A 17,044-nucleotide genomic window follows, 5' to 3' on the forward strand; every position below is an offset into this window, starting at 1 on the left:
ATAGACAGGCAGTAAGTAGCAGATCATAGACAGTAAGTAGCAGGTCGTAGACAGTCAGTAAGTAGCAGGTCATAGACAGGTCATTGTCAGACAGGTAGTAAGTAGCAGGTCATAGACAGGTTATAGACAGGTCATTGTCAGACAGGTAGTAATTAGCAGATCATGGACAGGTTATAGACAGGTCATTGTCAGACAGGTAGTAAGTAGCAGGTCATAGACAGGTCATTGTCAGACAGGCAGTAAGTAGCAGGTCATAGACAGGTCATTGTAAGACAGGCAGTAAGTAGCAGGTCATAGACAGGTCATTGTAAGACAGGCAGTAAGTAGCAGATCATGGACAGGTCATTGTAAGACAGGCAGTAAGTAGCAGATCATGGACAGGTCATTGTCAGACAGGCAGTAAGTAGCAGATCATGGACAGGTCATAGACAGACAGTGAGGATGTGTTCGTAAGGGAGAGTGCTGGTGCTAGAAGTCTTGCCCTCACGCAATCTATATTTTTTTTTTTTTTTTTCAGATGTAAAATGATTGACTACTCCTTCAAAAAATTACCAAAGACCAGCATCATCATCACATTTCACAACGAGGCAAGGTCAACCTTGCTGAGGACAGTCATCAGGTACGTAGGTAACCACATTCAGGTGGTGTGGACACAATTCTCAGTCATGTTTGTTCCTATGAGGACACATCTTACCACTGTTGTAGGTAAGTGTCATAGATATATCCACAAAAACTTGAGTCAACTGAGCAAATTGTTTTAATGTGACAAGTCAGTTAAATAAGCAGGAGTCTATGACACTTTGGAGAATGGACAAACCTGAAGAATGTGTAGTGAACAAGTACTTCCAGAAAAAAGAACACCAAAAGCCATCCATGAACATTGATTCCAACACAAAAGGATGCCTCTTCCTCTGCCACCATAAATAGGTGGACAGCAGAGTCTATGTGTGGCTGGGAGAGCCGTGAAGATGACCCCATTCTGAAAGGCCAGTAACGTCAGCAACACCAGAAATTATCCAGAGAATCCATGATATGGTGACAACTGACCTTCAAATGACTAAATGTTGTATTGCTAGTTCAGTAGGCATTTCCCAGGAAAGAGAACGTTCCATTTTCGCAGAAAAGAAACTATCAGCTCATTGGGTTCCAAGCTACTGGCATCTGATAATAAACACACAACATGTCTCTTGACAATTTAGCTCTGTTTGAAGCTGGTCAAGAAAGGTTCTTGTGGCTGTGGATGAAACCTGAGTTCACCACTTCCAGCCTGAGTCCAAACAACAATCCAAACAGTGAAAGCATTTGGCATCACCACCACCACAGAAGGCAAGGACTGTCCCTGCAGCTGGACAGGCTATGGCCTCCCTGTTCTGGGATGCCAAAGGTGTCATCATGGTGGACTGTCGTTGACTTCATGGAAGCTGTGGAGAACTTTTTGGACAGCCATGAGGAGGACTTTAACAAAACTTGGATAATACCCCTCCAATGTGTATTAATGACGAAGGAGATTTTGTGGGAAAAAAATAACTTTAATGGCTTTAGTTCAAGTCTTTCAATATGAGGCTCAGAAATTATCAATCAACCCTTGTACGTAGTTAATGACTGAAAGACAGGATAATATAACTTCATTGTATTAAAAAAACGTATTTCAACACAAATGTAACAGTGTAAAAGAAGATTTTATGATGTCTGATTGGCTGATTCTCTGCCTGCCTGTTGCAGTGTGTTGATACGGACGCCGCTGTACCTGATAGAGGACATCATACTTGTGGACGACTTTAGTGACGATCGTAAGTATCTTGTGCCACATTGAGGTGTACAGACTTGTGTACAGTGCTGTAGATTGAAGCACTGCGCACATATCAGATTGAAGCATTACATAATTCTCCTGTACTGTAGAATGAAGCATTGTGCACGTCTTGGATTAAAGCTTTGCACAATTTTCCTGTGCTGTAGATTGAAGCAATGCACACATATAGGATTGAAGTGTTGCACACATCTTGGATTGAAGCATTGCACACATCTCAGATTGAAGCTATACACACGTCCTGGGCCATAGATTTAAACATTGCACACATCTTGGATTGAAGCATTGCACAGATCTCAGATTGAAGCATTGCACACATCTCAGATTGAAGCATTGTACACATCTCAGATTGAAGCAATTTACATGTGTCCTGGGCTGTTGATTGAAGCATATGAACACTGTGGTGGCACATCTCAGGATCTCATATTATGTGTGTCTCCTGGAAAAGATTTGGACACATTGACTATCACATGAAGGGTCATGGTCATTCTCAAGGTCATAAGATAAAGAAAAATACATTTAAATGATAACTCAAGAAGCATTTCATGTATGCTAAATGAAGGTCATTTGCAAAACATGTTTTTTGGCCACTTTAGTGCCTTTCTTTCTTTTTTAAAGTGTAATACATGGAATGGTTATTTTGTTTGAATACTTATGTATGACAAGTGATTACAGACTTATGATATTGAAGTAGCTTATGGTGACCACCTCCTTTCAATGAGTACCAAATGAAATTCCGTTTTTGAACCCATGTGGTGCTTGGACATCTCAGGGATATCATATCATGTATGTCTCCTTTATGACTCTGGGAAATCATTCTTGCACAGTTATATGTCACGTCAAGGGTCATCCTCCAGGTTCGAACCTGAGAAAAACTTATTTGCCGCATAACTGAAGAAGGATATTCTGCAGATGGGTCTCAGATGGGAAAAGACTGTGTTACCGAAGTGTAGCATCACAATAAAGGTCATTTGTAAACTATGTTTGCCATTTTCACTAAACCAGTTTCTGCAGACTTTTTTGCTTGCCTGGCCATGTGTGTTAGCGCCTACGGTCTGTCATCGTCAATAATCTATTTTTACATTTTGGACTACTCAGAAATACCTGGGTGTTTGTTACTATTAGTGGGTTCAAACCTGGCTGTAAGCGGCCATATTGGAACGTATGAAAACTCATGAGTCCTGGTTGTACACATTGTCAGAAACCACAGAACCAATGAAGCAGAAACTTCGCATACTTTTTCATGATAGGACCCCAATTTGTCAAGAGGTTTGAATCTGATTTCCAATATTGCTACCATGTTAGCCATATTGAATTTTTTTTTATAGTTATTATTCAGTAAGTTTTGATCAAAGTATATAGTTATTGATTGGGTTCAACGTGATATTTCTAATCTGGACAATTACTGTTGGAAATATTAGTACCCAAATAAAGATGTTCTCTGATCTGTATTAAGAGCATTGAACTTTTTCATGTAGGGAAGTAATTCACTGTGTTAACAGTTTCGAGCAAAAGTATAATTAACAGTACTTGATTTTTTTTAATGATTTAACCATGTATGGATATGATGTTTATCTAAGCTAAGCATTGTTTTATATGCAGAGAATTAGATTATAAATGGATTGAAAAACAAGGCCAATTACTTTGGAGGGTTTTTTCATGAGAACATTTTGGTTTCAGCCGATGATGGACAGCTCCTCTCTGTGATACCAAAGATCAAGCTGATCCGTAACGCCAAGCGAGAAGGTGAGATACACAGGTGTAACAGTTAATGGGGAAAGTATCAGGTGTTGTACTACACTTTCAGCACATGTTGTAGGAAGTAAAGTTTATTGATGTACCGTATTTCCTCGATTAACGTCCAGGCCTATATTTCTTTCAGATGCTCTTTACCCTCAGGGTTTAATCGCAAGATAATAATGGAGAGAATTCTGTGCATAACACCTACCCAGTCTTTAATTGTTTGATATTGAGGTCCGGTGTTTATTCCTTTCCCGACATTTATTCGAGGAAATATGGTAACTGAGGTTTTCATCGAAGGTTTGGTTCAACATTTTTATCCCCCTGGTTTATTTCTTATTGAAACTACATGTATACAGATCAATCTCGTAGTGAACTGGTGCCCTTTGATGATTTCTAATTTATTTTTTTTATTTTTTTTTTCATGAAGTTGGACTTACACTGAAAATGAGGGTAGTACTCGTTTCTGGAGCAGAACTCCAAAACTTTTGAATATTTCTGGATGAAACTATACAGTGGTGAACTGGTGCCATTTGATGATTTGGGATATTGAAAAATACTGAACAGAAATATTCTTTTCTTCACTGAACTGAATGTTTCCAATGGCAGTGAACCAAAAGTAGGGTATAAGTAGCCAAACTCCCTTTCTAAATTTCACCAGACCGGGGGAGATATGTCATCTCCTGATGACTCTTTGTATTTATTAGAGAGTTTTTAAGTTTACATTATGGTGACTGAGTCCCAATTGACATAAACATGAGGATGTGAATATTAATGGGAAAGAAATATTACTATTGTGTGTGGCACCAATTTATCAGATTTTGCATTTGCTGCAGAGGTATAACAATGTTTGCTGATTAATACATGCCCACTAATTGTCAATTTATGCAAGAAAAGATCAATTCTGTCTTCGTAGTAAGTGCTGCGGACTTCAAAATTTGAGCTATTTTTCTTTTGCTGTATTTTGAATTTTTAACTTTTGCCCACCCTGTAGAATTTGTTTTAGAGATATATGATAATGTATTTTTGTCTCAGTTTATAAAAAATAATCCATTGTTAACTGTATGACCTCAAAAAGTTGAAATCACATTGGAAGATGTGATTGTTTGGAATGAAAATATCACATGATGAGAATGAAACTGGCCCTGTGTCAGGTTTGATCCGGTCTCGAGTGCTCGGTGCAGACATGGCAAAAGGTCCAATCCTGACGTTCCTGGATTCTCACTGTGAGATGAACAAGGAATGGCTGCAGCCCCTGCTACAGAGACTGGTGGACGTAAGTCAGGATCATGACCAGGGGACATGTATAGGGTCAGGGCCGTGAACAGGGGGCAATGTATGAGGTCAGGGCCATGACATAGGGCAATATAGGGGGTCAGGAACATGACCAGGGGGCAATGTACTAGGTCAGGAACATGACCAGGGGGGCAATGTAGTGGGTCAGGAACATGACCAGGGGTAAATGTAGGGGGTAAGGGCCACGACCAGGGGGCAATTTAGGGGGTCAGGGCCATGACCGGGGGGCAATGTAGTGAGTCAGGAACGTGACCAGGGGGCAATGTAGTGGGTCAGGAACATGACCAGGGGGCAATGTAGTGGGTCAGGAACGTGACCAGGGGGCAATGTAGGGGGTCAGGAACATGACCAGGGGGCAATGTAGTGGGTCAGGAACATGACCAGGGGGCAATGTAGTGGGTCAGGAACGTGACCAGGGGGCAATGTAGGGGGTCAGGAACATGACCAGGGGGCAATATAGTGGGTCAGGAACGTGACCAGGGGGCAATGTATGGGGTCAGGAACACGACCAGGGGGCAATGTAGTGGGTCAGGAACATGACCAGGGGGCAATGTAGTGGGTCAGGAACGTGACCAGGGGGCAATGTAGGGGGTCAGGAACATGACCAGGGGGCAATGTAGTGGGTCAGGAACATGACCAGGGGGCAATGTAGTGGGTCAGGAACGTGACCAGGGGGCAATGTAGGGGGTCAGGAACATGACCAGGGGGCAATATAGTGGGTCAGGAACGTGACCAGGGGGCAATGTATGGGGTCAGGAACACGACCAGGGGGCAATGTAGGGGGTCAGGAACGTGACCAGGGGGCAATGTAGTGGGTCAGGAACGTGACCAGGGGGCAATTTAGGGGTTCAGGAACATGACCAGGGGGGCAATTTAGGGGGTCAGGAACATGACCAGGGGGGCAATGTAGGGGGTCAGGAACGTGACCAGGGGGCAATGTAGGGGGTCAGGACCATTACCAGGGTTAATGTATGGGGTCAGGGCCATGATCAGGGGGCAATGTAGGGGGTCAGGGCCACAACCAGGGGACATTGTAGGGGGTCAGGGCCACGATCAGGGAACATATGTGGTCAGGGCCACAACCAGGGGCAATGTAGGGGGTCAGGGCCATGACCAGGGGCAATGTAAGGGTTCAGGAACACAACCAGGGGGCAATATAGGGGTGTCAGGGCCACGACCAAGGGGAAATGTGGGGGGTCAGGGCCATGACCAGGGGGCAATTTTGTGGGTCAGGAACACAACCAGGGGGCAATGTAGGGGGTCAGGAACACAACTAGAGGGCAATGTCGGGGGTAAGGGCCACGACCAAGGGGCAATGTAGGGGGTCAGGGCCACGACGAGGGGGCAATGTAGAGGGTCAGAGCCATGACCAGGGGGCAATAAAGGGGGGGGCAGGAACATGACCAGGGCAATGTAGGGGGTCAGGAACCAGCCAGGGGGCAATGTAGGGGGTCAGGAACATGACCAGGGGGCAATCTAGGGGATCAGGACCATTACAAGGGGGGCAATGTAGGGGGTCAGGGCCACCTCCAAGGGGAAATGTATGGGGTCAGGGCCACGACGAGGGGGCAATGTAGGGGGTCAGGGCCACAACCAGGGGGCAATGTTGAAGGTCAGGGGGTCAAAAGCTGTTTCTATCAATTTTGAATTTGTTTTAATTCCTTTACAATGTCATATTAAACATGTCGGTAAGAGGAATTTGTTGTAGTCTCCAGCTCATGGTATACAATCTAATGCAGGGCGCATGAAATTCTTGCATCCCTTGTGATCCTGCTACAACTTCTATCTTTATGAGGCTTAAAAAAGTAAAAGAATTGGAGCTCAGGCAATGACTTTTGAAAATATCGTGTGGGCAGGCAGGTGGCCTGTCCGGTGGTGTATTTGTTATATTTTTTTGCTTGTTCAAACTAGTATATAACCAAATAAACAGTAATATTAACCTGGTAAAGGGCCTCCCTACATAAACATGTTTACCACTCCCACTGCCGCCATGACCACAATATGAGATGCGCATCAAAACAGTGCACATGTAAAGGGAAGTAACTGAGTGTTATATTGGATGGCATTGTTTTGAAGTATTAGGATTTTTTTATACTTTTGACAATGGAAAATAAAAGTGTGGCAGACTTAATGATGATGCTGGTGGTGCCTGAGAACCAAGACTATTATTTTTTGTTTTTATCTGATCATTTTTAGCCTAATAGTCTGTGGTTTAGATCCACGCAAGGGTGTCCACAGTTTGCCAATGAAATAGCTGTGCTGTAAATGCTTCCTTATATGTGTGTAAAGTATACTGATGTCAAAAACAATTTCTGAGTATGTACAGCATGATTCCTTGTCTTGAGGGTTTGTGTTCTTTTTTATAAAAGAATGGAGATAATCTTTTGAAACCTCATTCTGCATACATGTACAGTTCCAAATTCAGTTTGGCACAGTCAGATCCACAGGCGACATGACTCAAATGGCAAGTACGGTATGTTTTTGTCCTTATTGTCACATGTATGGATGTTTCAGGCCCCGTACAGTGTAGTGAGTCCGGTGATAGACGTGATCGACACCGAGAGCTTCCAGTACAAGGCTGTACCTGACATCCTCAGGGGAGGTAAGCAATACTATCCACGTAGGACAAGTGTGTTGTACTGTCAATACGGAACTGGAGTGTTGTGATGTCAATTTAGGACTGGAGTGTTGTACTGTCAATATAGGACAAGTGTGTTGTACTGTCAATACAGAACTGGAGTGTTGTACTGTCAATTTAGGACTGGAGTGTTGTACTGTCAATATAGGTCTAGAGGGTTGTACTGTCAATATAGGACAAGAGTGTTGTACTATGAATTAAGGACTAGAGTGTTGTACTGTCAATATAGTACCAGAGTGTTGTACTGTCAATATCAGTCTGTATTGTTGTACTGTCAATATAGGTCTATAGTGTTTGCTGTCAATATAGGACCAAAGTGTTGTACTGTCAATATAGGTCTATAGTGTTTACTGTCAATATAGGTCAAGAGTGTTGTACTGTCAATATAGGACCAGAGTGTTGTACTGTCAATATAGGACCAGAGTGTTGTACTGTCAATATAGGACTAGAGTGTTGTACTGTCAATATAGGACCAGAGTGTTGTAGTGTCAATATAGGACCAGAGTGTTGTAGTGTCAATATAGGACCAGAGTGTTGTACTGTCAATATAGGACAAGAGTGTTGTACTGTCAATATAGGACCAGAGTGTTGTACTGTCAATATAGGACCAGAGTGTTGTAGTGTCAATATAGGACAAGAGTGTTGTACTGTCAATATAGGACCAGAGTGTTGTACTGTCAATATAGGACAAGAGTGTTGTACTGTCAATATAGGACCAGATTGTTGTAGTGTCAATATAGGACCAGAGTGTTGTACAGTCAATATAGGACCAGAGTGTTGTACTGCCAATATAGGACAAGAGTGTTGTACTGTCAATATAGGACCAGAGTGTTGTACTGTCAATATAGGACCAGATTGTTGTAGTGTCAATATAGGACCAGAGTGTTGTACAGTCAATATAAGACAAGAGAGTTGTACTGTCAATATAGGACCAGAGTGTTGTACTGTCAATATAGGACCAGAGTGTTGTACTGTCAATATAGGACCAGATTGTTGTAGTGTCAATATAGGACCAGAGTGTTGTACAGTCAATATAGGACCAGAGTGTTGTACTGCCAATATAGGACAAGAGTGTTGTACTGTCAATATAGGACCAGAGTGTTGTACTGTCAATATAGGACCAGATTGTTGTAGTGTCAATATAGGACCAGAGTGTTGTACAGTCAATATAAGACAAGAGAGTTGTACTGTCAATATAGGACCAGAGTGTTGTACTGTCAATATAGGACCAGATTGTTGTAGTGTCAATATAGGACCAGAGTGTTGTACAGTCAATATAGGACAAGAGTGTTGTACTGTCAATATAGGACAAGAGTGTTGTACTGTCAATGTAGGTCGAGAGTGTTGAACTGTCAATATAGGACCAGAGTGTTGTACTGTCAATATGGGACAAGAGAGTTGTACTGTCAATATAAGACCAGAGTGTTGTACTGTCAATATAGGTCTATAGTGTTTACTGTTGATATAGGTCGAGAGTGTTGTACTGTCAATATAGGTCCAGACTTTTTATTGTGGAACTTTCAGGCTTTGACTGGAGCATGCACTTCACGTGGGAGGACCAGCCCTTGTCCACAGTGGGGAAAAAGGAGACTGACCCAGTCAAGTGAGTTACCATGGTTACTGTATTGAGTTAAGCATGGTGTAAGCAAGTGTTACGATGGTGTCATGTGGAGTTAAGTGCTGTGTAAGTGAGCATGGTGTAAGCAAGTGTTACGATGGTGTCATGTAGAGTTAAGTGCTGTGTAAGTGAGCATGGTGTAAGCAAGTGTTATGATGGTGTCATGTAGAGCTAAGTGCTGCGTAAGTGAGCATGGTGTAAGCAAGTGTTGCGATGGTGTCATGTAGAGTTAAGTGCTGCGTAAGTGAGCATGGTGTAAGCAAATGTTATGATGGTGTCATGTAGAGTTAAGTGCTGCGTAAGTGAGCATGGTGTAAGCAAGTGTTACGATGGTATCATGTAGAGCTAGGTGCTGCGTAAGTGGGCATGATGTAAGTAAGTGTTACGATGGTATCATGTAGAGCTAGGTGCTGCGTAAGTGGGCATGGTGTAAGCAAGTGTTACGATTGTGTCATGTGGAGTTAAGTGCTGTGTAAGTGAGCATGATGTAAGTAAGTGTTACGATGGTATCATGTAGAGCTAGGTGCTGCGTAAGTGAGCATGGTGTAAGCAAGTGTTATGATGGTGTCATGTGGAGTTAAGTGCTGCGTAAGTGGGCATGGTGTAAGCAAGTGTTATGATGGTATCATGTAGAGTTAAGTGCTGCGTAAGTGGGCATGGTGTAAGCAAGTGTTACGATGGTGTCATGTGGAGTTAAGTGCTGCGTAAGTGGGCATGGTGTAAGCAAGTGTTATGATGGTGTCATGTGGAGTTAAGTGCTGCGTGAGTGGGCATGGTGTAAGCAAGTGTTATGATGGTGTCATGTAGAGTTAAGTGCTGCGTAAGTGGGCATGGTGTAAGCAAGTGTTATGATGGTGTCATGTAGAGCTAAGTGCTGCGTAAGTGGGCATGGTGTAAGCAAGTGTTATGATGGTGTCATGTAGAGTTAAGTGCTGCGTAAGTGGGCATGGTGTAAGCAAGTGTTACGATGGTGTCATGTGGAGTTAAGTGCTGCGTAAGTGGGCATGGTGTAAGCAAGTGTTATGATGGTGTCATGTAGAGTTAAGTGCTGCGTAAGTGAGCATGGTGTAAGCAAGTGTTACGATGGTGTCATGTGGAGTTAAGTGCTGCGTAAGTGGGCATGGTGTAAGCAAGTGTTATGATGGTGTCATGTGGAGTTAAGTACTATGCGGCTCGGGACGTGCCTTCTGTTGATGGGAATATGTAGCAGGGCGTGGAGTCTTCCCACAGATGACATCCTTACCTTGTCAGCTTGCTCTTTGGTCATGTGGACAAGGCGTCCGACCTCAGATCAGAAGGTCCGTCATTCGAATCCCATCATGGAACTCTGAAATTTTATGGCCGCAACACTGAGAATGTAATCTTCAAGCCAAAGTGTCCCTCAGTTAAGTGGGTGCAACCCAAGGTACAGTCACCTTAAGGAAGAAATCTGTGAGCACCATCCTCTAAGCCAATGAGCTTTTGCACAATTTAGTTCCCTGGCTCAACCCTCAAATGGTCTCCTTATATCAAGTATCTTATACTGTATAAAAGCTGCATTATCTCCCTTGGCCCATCACTGATATCTCCTCACCCTATCCACCAGCTGGAGAGAGAAAGACAAAAAACATTTATATATTTATATTTATTTTTTCCTCTTCATTTTACGAGAGACAAGATATTATTAACAACTAACATTTAACCATGATGATGAATTAACCCAAAGTTAAAGAATAAAATTATTATCGACATTTATCATGACAAATACAGCAAAATTACGAAACACTGCAATGCGGGACGACAATGTCTAGATTCTATAAATACATTGATTCCAACGACAAAAATAATCATTTTTTAAAAAAATGTTGATAATTTAAATCAAAAGGCCAAGTTTGAAACAAAGTTGATACAATGTTTTTCAACATGGCAACTTTACATGAACTAAATTTCAACATTGAAACAATGCCATTTTCCTTCTGGAAACTGCTTGATCAAGTTTAATATACAAAGTGGCCAGACTTGATGTGGAACTTTGTGATATGTGTCATTGTTCCTGCCTGTTTGCAGTCAACCTGACATGACATTATGTTCCAGAAAATGCAGCACTTTATTAATTCGAGCAAGTAACACTTACATTTTTCACATTATTTTCATGATTTACGGTATTATGATGGTGTGATGTGAGTTGAGGGATGTATTGCAGGACCCCCATCATTGCCGGAGGTATCTTCAGTGTCAGGAAGCAGTGGTTCACCAGTCTCGGCAAGTACGACACCAAGATGGACATCTGGGGTGGAGAGAACTTCGGTGAGTATTCCTGTGATAGAAAGTCACATTCCAGATTGTATCTTGTCGTGAACATCGCTTCATGTTTGTCTGTACTCAAATACAGAGTATTAACATGTCTTCACGCCATAAACGTCTTTGATCAGGGGTTGGGGCTTACACACAAGAAGGCCCGGGTTAGGCCAACAGCTGATGATGTACAAGATTTGAGAGTTACTTCCCTTGTCTTGTTGTAAACATCCAGTAGCGATAAATAAAGTTTGTAACAATATACTAAAGAAGAGATCCTAAACTAAAATCTGTCCTCCAGCTTGCTTCTGAAGTAAATTTATGTTTTCTGTAAAAGTTTGCAATGTAAAGTATAGCAATGAGTTTATGGACACACACACAAAATCTCCAAGCTGCATGTTTATATGGAAATCAAGTACAGTGTGTGGATCTTTCTAGGCTGTCCGTGACTTTTGTCTTCATTATTTACAGAGTTGTCATTTCGTGTGTGGATGTGTGGCGGACAGCTTGAGATAATCCCCTGCAGTCGAGTCGGACATGTATTCCGCAAACGTCATCCGTACTCCTTCCCACAGGGAAATTCCAACACATACATGAAGTAAGGCTCCAACACGAAGTAAGGCTCCAACACGTAACTGAAGTAAGGCTCCATCCCGTACATGAAGTAAGGCTCCAGCACGTACATGAAGTAAGACTCCAACACGTACATGAAGTAAGGCTCCAGCACGTACATGAAGTAAGACTCCAACACGTACATGAAGTAAGGCTCCAGCACGTACATGAAGTAAGGCTCCAACACGAAGTAAGGCTCCAACACGTACATGAAGTAAGGCTCCGACACATACAAGAAGTAAGGCTCCAGCATGAAGTAAGGCTCTGACACATACATGAAGTAAGGCTCCAACACGTACATGAAGTAAGGCTCCAGCATGAAGTAAGGCTCCAGCACGAAGTAAGGCTCCAACACGTACATGAAGTAAGGCTCCGACATGTACATGATGTAAGACTCCAACACGTACATGAAGTAAGGCTCCAACACGTACATGAAGTAAGGCTCCAACACGAAGTAAGGCTCCAACACGTACATGAAGTAAGGCTCCGACACATACAAGAAGTAAGGCTCCAGCATGAAGTAAGGCTCTGACACATACATGAAGTAAGGCTCCAACACGTACATGAAGTAAGGCTCCAACACGTACATGAAGTAAGGCTCCAGCATGAAGTAAGGCTCCAGCACGAAGTAAGGCTCCAACACGTACATGAAGTAAGGCTCCGACATGTACATGATGTAAGACTCCAACACGTACATGAAGTAAGGCTCCAACACGTACATGAAGTAAGGCTCCAACACGTACATGAAGTAAGACTCCAACACGTACATGAAGTAAGACTCCAGCACGTACATGAAGTAAGGCTCCAACACGTACATGAAGTAAGGCCTCAACACGTACATGAAGTAAGACTCCGACACGTACATGAAGTAAGACTCCAACACGTACATGAAGTAAGGCTCCAACACGTACATGAAGTAAGGCTCCAACACGAAGTAAGGCTCCAACACGTACATGAAGTAAGGCTCCGACATGTACATGAAGTAAGGCTCCAACACGTACATGAAGTAAGACTCCAACACGTACATGAAGTAAGGCTCCAACATGTACATGAAGTAAGACTCCAACACGTACATGAAGTAAGGCTCCAGCACGTACATGAAGTAAGGCTCCAACACGTACATGAAGTAAGGCTCCGACATGTACATGAAGTAAGGCTCCAACACGTACAAGAAGTAAGGCTCCAGCATGAAGTAAGGCTCCGACATGTACATGATGTAAGACTCCAACACGTACATGAAGTAAGGCTCCAACACGTACATGAAGTAAGGCTCCAACACGTACATGAAGTAAGGCTCCGACATGTACATGAAGTAAGGCTCCAACACGTACATGAAGTAAGGCTCCGACACGTACATGAAGTAAGGCTCCAACATGTACATGAAGTAAGACTCCAACACGTACATGAAGTAAGGCTCCAACACGTACATGAAGTAAGGCTCCAGCACGTACATGAAGTAAGGCTCCAACACGTACATGAAGTAAGGCTCCAACACGTACATGAAGTAAGGCTCCAGCACGTACATGAAGTAAGGCTCCAACACGTACATGAAGTAAGGCTCCATCACGTACATGAAGTAAGGCTCCAACACGTACATGAAGTAAGGCTCCAACACGTACATGAAGTAAGGCTCCAACACGTACATGAAGTAAGGCTCCAACACATACATGAAGTAAGGCTCCAACACGTACATGAAGTAAGGCTCCATCACATACATGAAGTAAGGCTCCAACACGTACATGAAGTAAGGCTCCAGCACGTACATGAAGTAAGGCTCCAGCACGTACATGAAGTAAGGCTCCAACACGTACATGAAGTAAGGCTCCAGCACGTACATGAAGTAAGGCTCCAACACGTACATGAAGTAAGGCTCCAACACATACATGAAGTAAGGCTCTAACACGTACATGAAGTAAGACTCCGACACGTACATGAAGTAAGGCTCCCACATGTACCAACCTAACATCTACAAGACAAATACATAATTTCATCCAAATCAGTATTAAAGCAAACAGTAGTTACTTTCCTTGACGTATATTATTCTCATGAGACATTGTTCTCACATGACAGTGTTCTCAAATTATGCTGTTCTCATATGACAGTGTTCTCACATTATGCTGTTCTCACATGACAGTGTTCTCACATTATGCTGTTCTCACATGACAGTGTTCTCACATTATGCTGTTCTCACATGACAGTGTTCTCACATTATGCTGTTCTCACATGACAGTGTTCTCACATTATGCTGTTCTCACATGACAGTGTTCTCACATTAAGCTGTTCTCACATGACAGTGTTCTCACATTATGCTGTTCTCACATGACAGTGTTCTCACATTATGTTGTTCTCACATGACAGTGTTCTCACATTATGCTGTTCTCACATGACAGTGTTCTCATATTATGTTGTTCCCACATGACTGTTCTCACATTATGTTCTCACATGACAGTGTTCTCACATTATGTTCTCACATGACAGTGTTCTCTTGTGACACTTTTCTCATGTGACACTTCTCACATGATAATTTTCTCATGTGTCAATGTTATCTCACATGACACCATTCTCACATGACACGGCTCTCATATCCTCATATCCTCCACAGGAACACGCGGAGGACAGCAGAGGTGTGGATGGATGATTACAAGCGATTTTACTACGCTGCTCGACCTTCTGCACGCATGCAGGCATACGGAGAGTAAGTAATCTAGCTCTAGTAGTGATGCACCCATAGACTTGAACTACAGTCAATACACGGGTATTGATAATGTCATCTGATGGCATGGAGTTCTCAAACATGTTCGTAACATTGTTCATGCTCCGACGTTCATACAATGTTTGGACCTCACTCTATGAAGGTTCATAATCCAATGAACTCACACAAAGTGAAAGTGAATTCTTTTAGGGTTATTTATCATCTTTTTTACCTGAAAGGATGTAGACCTTGATCTTTACACAATTATATTTAGTATGTGTGACTTCATGTTTACACTGACAGCCACACAGTATCCAGCTACAGTCAAGTCCCGTTAATCCGACATTGTTGGTTGCATATGATTATGTAGTATTAACGAGTATGTCGGATAAATGAAATTAGGTAGTATCAACGTTCCTGATTGAAAATTGGACAACTACACAATAGATAAAGATACAAACATGTAATAAAAAAATATAAATGAAATATTCATATTGTTATGTTACATTGTTAAAGGAATATGTTTTCTAATCCTGCAACTTCTAAAGCTCAGCACAAAACAACTGTTTCGGATTGTATGACTTATTCTAAATAATTTTAAAAGCATAATCTGGAATGGAAGTCGCAAGTTTGAAACTGGTACCACAAAGCGAAGGAAGCTGCTTTTTAAGTGGCTAACGTTAACTTCCTGTTAGTTATTTCATTGGTCGGGCATAGTTCACAAAACATTGTTCTGACATGATCTGTAATGGGATGTCCTCAGCGATAGCAAGAATTTGTATCTGATTTTAATGATATTGAGGTAATCTAATCATGTGATTAATCCTATTTTCTTTATTTGAAGCATTAATTGTTTATTGTAAAGCAAGTTTATTACTGCAGCCTTTGCAATATGCAGCTACCAGCCGACTTGTCTTGCATCATATGATGGGCTGTGTACGCGGGCAGATGACCACAGTGTACGTTGATTATTGTGTCGGATTAACGAGACTGATTAATGAGTGATTTTGGTAATTAGTTGCAAATTAGGTGTGTCGTAGTCGGGAGTGCGAGACTGTCAGATGAACGGGTCTAAATAGCACTGATTTAATCGGTTCCCATCATTAATGTCAGATAAAGCCGATTGTCGGATTAACGAGTGTCAGATTAATGAGACATGACTGTATAGTGTGGAATAAAATAGTTCCCCAAAGCAAGAGGTGACATGAGCTTATGTTTGCCAACATACTCAACAGGAACAACTTTTGTAGTTTCTGTACAACAAAAGTACTCAAATAATATCCTCATTAGATGAGAAAGGTAGGTTAAGAACTACCTCAGTAAGTCAGTCACAATGACAGCGCATCATAATACATTTACACCAAATAAAAGACGTCAAAATGGCCGAGACAATAAATGTGACAGGAGAGATTTCCGAAGTTTTTGATGAACCTGTGGCTATAACAAGTGTTTAATCATCACTGATCAATTGGCCGATCACTGAAAAGTGATAAGGGCGGTCGGGTAGCCTAGTTGTTAAAGCGTTCGCTCGTCACGCCGAAGACCCGGGTTCAATCCCGACATGGGTACAATGTGTGAAGCCCATTTCTGGTGTCCCCCGCTGTGATATTGCTGGAATATTGCTAAAAGCGGCATAAAACCAAACTCACTCACTCACTCACTGAAAGGTGATTGTAAAGATGTGTCAAATAGATACTTTCATACATTGCTGTAGACTGTCACTGTAGTCTAGACATCGATCGAATCGATACCAAGGTAGTTTGGATGTGATTTTCTTCGGTTTGTGCTCTAGGGTTGTAGCAAGGATATCCTTGAATGGACATTCAATCCAACTCTGACTTATCACAATATATGCTAAAATACTAAGTTCAAGATTAAGGGCCTAAATGAATAGAAACAACTGTTCTGTATTTATTCGTGCTTGGGAACTCCCAGGGGTGCCCCCAGGAATGTGGAAGTAGTCCGTCAGTGTTTACATCATTTCAAAAATGCGGTCTCATGAAAAACATATGAACGTCAAATTGTGTCGTTCGTACACTTATGAACGTCCATTTCGTGGTCATGTGACCGACCTCTCGTCCAATGGAACAGCCGTATATTGTGTAAACTTCAAATTGCAAACTTATTATCTAATGTTTGTGGTGTATAAACTCATCAAACATTTCAAGATGTGTGGATGGCCAAGTTTCTAATTTGTGTTCAGAGTTGTGTACTCTAGGCATGCCTAGAAATCTTTGATAATGGGTAGGAAACCAAAAATTGCCGTGATTATGTGTCTCAGATTGTCAGCACTTCCTTGCTCATGGGTTTTATTAAAGTGGCTTGTCTTTTACTCGTTGTATTGTACTCACTCCCTCGCTAACTAAA

At 42.1% G+C, this 17,044-nt stretch overlaps 1 protein-coding gene across 1 annotated transcript in view; it reads left to right on the top strand.

Moving 5' to 3' along the window:
* LOC139442041 (polypeptide N-acetylgalactosaminyltransferase 14-like) overlaps positions 1-17,044 on the top strand; it is a 36,085-nt gene that overhangs the window by 12,468 nt on the left and 6,573 nt on the right. The window contains exons 3-11 of the mRNA XM_071222819.1: positions 518-619; positions 1,723-1,790; positions 3,488-3,553; positions 4,702-4,823; positions 7,358-7,445; positions 9,006-9,084; positions 11,282-11,385; positions 11,845-11,971; positions 14,588-14,680. Coding sequence (XP_071078920.1) covers positions 518-619; positions 1,723-1,790; positions 3,488-3,553; positions 4,702-4,823; positions 7,358-7,445; positions 9,006-9,084; positions 11,282-11,385; positions 11,845-11,971; positions 14,588-14,680 — 849 coding nt within the window. The remainder of the gene's footprint in view (positions 1-517; positions 620-1,722; positions 1,791-3,487; positions 3,554-4,701; positions 4,824-7,357; positions 7,446-9,005; positions 9,085-11,281; positions 11,386-11,844; positions 11,972-14,587; positions 14,681-17,044) is intronic.

Source organism: Haliotis cracherodii, unplaced genomic scaffold (genome assembly GCF_022045235.1).
Source record: "Haliotis cracherodii isolate W230 unplaced genomic scaffold, xgHalCrac1.p SCAF_5, whole genome shotgun sequence".
Lineage (NCBI taxonomy): Eukaryota > Metazoa > Mollusca > Gastropoda > Lepetellida > Haliotidae > Haliotis > Haliotis cracherodii.